Genomic DNA, 3,638 nt, shown 5'->3' with positions numbered 1-3,638 from the left:
GTTTTGTTTGTTTAAATAAATCTTTTTATTTAAATCTCATCCTCCAACCGGATTTAGGTTCATTCTGCACCTCAACCTATTTGTATGTATGGATCACTTGGGTTGTTACCGACATCTGGTGAAAATTTCATGTCATTAGCACCTCTAGTAATATATTTACTGAGAAAAAATGTAGACGTGTTTAATACTTATTTTACCTGCTGTATATATTTTATAATATTTTATAATATTGTGTGGGCTGGGTCAGGGACTACAGGTGGAAACTAGCACCCAGAGCTTTAACCTGATACAGTGCATTTTTCCTTCTATGGCTAATGCATACTGTATATTGTCCCTTTTTTAAATTAAGGTTATGCAAAAAACAAAACAAACAAACAAACAAAATGCAGATAACTTTCCCTAAACTTTGCGTTCTTGTCTTTCCTTAGCTGAGCCTCTGCCTCTGATGGACCTGTGTCGGCGCGCGGCCCGCATGGCGTTAGGTCGAGACCGGCTGCAGGAGATCGAGAGGCTCCCTCTGCCCCAGTCCCTCAAAAATTACCTCCAGTATCAGTGACGGACGTGCAGACCAGACCAGCTGCGAGGCTACAGCTGGACGAGGATTGAATGATGTCCACACTGGAGCCTGACTCTAACGGACAAACAGGACAACGGCGGATGAACTCAGACGAAGAACTGGACCACACCAGCTTCTTTTTTTTCTATTATTTCAGGCTGCTTTTTTATTTTAGACTTGAAGTAAATTATTGATGACAGCATCACGAGTGTCTCTCTCATCCAGACTGAAGTCCATCCTCTGATGGCTCAGTGAGCGGTGGAAGTATCAGCAGTTAGCAACCACCGCCACCTAGTGGTGGGAAAAAAACAGCATAGAGTAAGCACACCAATCACATCCAAGGAGGCCTTTCTGACATACAGTCACCGACCATTTCATTCCAGCTGCTGTGTTCAGCGTCTACACCGACACAGGTCAGCTGGCTGCAGAGTCCACATGTTCAACAAGGTTTTAGCACAAATGTTTGTTGTTTTTTAAACCTCCAGACCCAATTAAGCTCTGACCGCATGTAGAGAAGATGAAAAACATGGCTGCAGGGTGTTTGTACAGAACATCAGTTAACTTAAGTGAGAGCTCAGCCCTTTTCAGACATGTCCGTTCAGATACTGTTAGTTTAATATTCATGCTCGAGACGTTCATATTTTATAAGGCATGCATTGAATTTAGCACGTGATGCTGCAGTGAGCTTTTAAATGAAGCAAAACAAAAGGGTTTGAAATAAACCACAAAAAGCAGACTCTTATTTTTGTATTTTTAATTGAACAGAGACAGTGTTTGATCAGATCTAACACATGGATTACAGATTATTTGAGTCAATACCCATTTTAATGAGCTTTTAAGGTTTTACTTTAATATTTATTAAATGTAAGGACAACTTAAAATAAAAAAGGTTTGAAATATTGCATATTGAACTGATTTTAATGTCTTGACTGGGAAATGGCTTGGAATCGTTGTGTAACAACAACTGAACAGTTTGGACAAAATGCTAATCAGCTTCAGCAGAACAATGTGGGTGTAGTTGTGTTAAAGTGACAATAACTAAGCAGCAGCCCACAAAGTGTTGGCAGATCTTGCAGCAGTCAGGATGGAGCCGCTCATGAACGTTTCAGGAAGATGTTAGAAAAGTGTCTGAAAAGGGCTTCAGAGCAGACGGCACAGACCCGCCGCCCTTTTTGTGTTGATTTTTGTCTCAGTTCTTTAGTGTAAGCGTGTGCTTCACTGCGCCGGCATCCATTCCTCACACGACACTAACGATGATGTCGGATCGCAACCAAAGCTTTTGGCTCTGAGCCGCAGGGGGCCTCACCACGTCAGCGTCATCAGTAGCAAAACGGTGTGTCTGTTCCCTCATCAGAGTCACACAGCAGCTTCAGCCCTGCTGGATCTGTGAGGAAGACTGGAGCTGGATGTAGGAGGACAGCAGAGACAATGTGTGGTCTGATCAGGACACATATGACCAACGCACAAAATGTCCCTGAAGACCAATCATGTTTTACTTCCTTAAAATGGCTTGAGTCACTTTCTTTTTGTTGTTGTTTTTTTTTTAACGTCTGTTTGTATTTTTTGTTCTGAAAAATTATTTCTGAGTCCGATGATGGTGAGATGCTTATTTATCATGAGCTAGTTGTGTGTTTGTTTAATTACACTGACGGTTACATTCAGGTCAATTTAATAAAAAAGATGCTGATGATGAAGGGAGAGAGAAATCACATTTCTTCAATGCTGCTTTTGTTATTATTATTATTATTATGATTATTATTATTATTATTAGCGATGGTCTTACCTCCTGTTTTTCTTAGGATGATGAGAAAATGTCCGTTCTAGGAGAAGAGTGGAGTCGGCAGACGCTGCAGCTGAGATGTCGACTGATATGAAATGTGAATAAAAGCCAAGTGACATTAAAGTGTTTCTGTGCTTACTTTGCTTTCAGCGTGTGAAAGGTGTGTGAAACACTTCTGAGATTTAAACAAAGGAAACAGTAAAACTGATGGTTTGTTTGGGGATTAGACAGCTGCAGCATCTTCAATCAGGAAATTTGAATCGGCTTATAGAAATTATGAACAAGTTAGCTGTAAATATTAATATATTAATATGTAATACTTTTCATTCAAGTTTTTTTTTTTAAAAAGTGCTTTTCATCGTCACCTGCAGCTGTAAATACACGTCTGACAGCCAGAACTAAAAGGATGTCCTGACAGTGAGAGTGAGAATATCACAGCTTGGTTTAGATTTTCACTGAGATCAGAGTCTGACTGAAACCCAGAGGTTCATCCCACCTTTAAGCACTCAGAAGCCTTTTAACTGGTGTAGATCAGTAGGAAACAGATGGTCATGATGCTCCCACATCATCCTACGACAGACTAACAGGTTACACACAAACACACATCCTTATTTTGATATCTTTGTTTTGTACTTCATCAGAAAAGGAGCTAATCTCAGCTAAAGCTGCACATCTGATATCAAGAAGTCCTCCTTAAAGGGCAGTAAAATTATCTCAGTGTTTCAGATGCAACATGAAGATGATGAAGCTACTTTGCAAACATGAAGCCTTACTCCTGAAACATTTATTTTATTTAAAAAACATAAGTAGTAAGTGAAGCTAACAAAAATGTGTTGTGCAAAAGCAAATCATTAAACCTCCAGTTTTAAAAGGACATTGTATTTCAGATATTTATCAAGGACTCTGCAACAGTAAATTACAACAGTGCAGACTTGTCAGCACCATAACACACGTATGTTTCTGTTTGCTTTCAGGTGTGAACAAATGATTCCTAGAAACACAAACACCATTGAGCAGAAGTATCTGAACGAACAGCAACAACATTATTTAAAGTCAGTCCTGAAGTGTGGCTGAATTTATGTTGTGCTGAAAGAACCAACCGTTCTCTTGTGTCTGCATGAAGCAACACGTTTAACAGATGAATCTGCTGAGAACCTGACCTTTGTGTGGCTGCAGAAAGTGTCCTGACATCAAACCACCAGAGAAGACCACGTCACTGAGGACTCACAAAATTTATATACAGGTGCTGGTCATAAAATTAGAATATCATGAAAAAGTAGATTTATTTCAGTAATTCCATTT

General features: G+C 39.6%; 1 protein-coding gene across 2 annotated transcripts in view; it reads left to right on the top strand.

Moving 5' to 3' along the window:
• Positions 1-2,459, top strand: part of LOC106524906 (SPRY domain-containing SOCS box protein 4) — a 59,921-nt gene extending 57,462 nt beyond the window's left edge. For both annotated transcript variants that reach the window (XM_014018934.1, XM_014018933.1), the window contains exon 3: positions 429-2,459. In XM_014018934.1, coding sequence (XP_013874388.1) covers positions 429-556 — 128 coding nt within the window. In that variant the 3' untranslated portion in view covers positions 557-2,459. The remainder of the gene's footprint in view (positions 1-428) is intronic.
• The last annotated feature ends 1,179 nt before the right edge of the window (positions 2,460-3,638 follow it).

The sequence above is a fragment of the Austrofundulus limnaeus genome, unplaced genomic scaffold, assembly GCF_001266775.1.
Source record: "Austrofundulus limnaeus strain Quisiro unplaced genomic scaffold, Austrofundulus_limnaeus-1.0 Scaffold206, whole genome shotgun sequence".
Taxonomy (NCBI): domain Eukaryota; kingdom Metazoa; phylum Chordata; class Actinopteri; order Cyprinodontiformes; family Rivulidae; genus Austrofundulus; species Austrofundulus limnaeus.
Note: the sequence above shows the minus strand (reverse complement) of the source record. Positions and strands in the feature narration are given on the sequence as shown.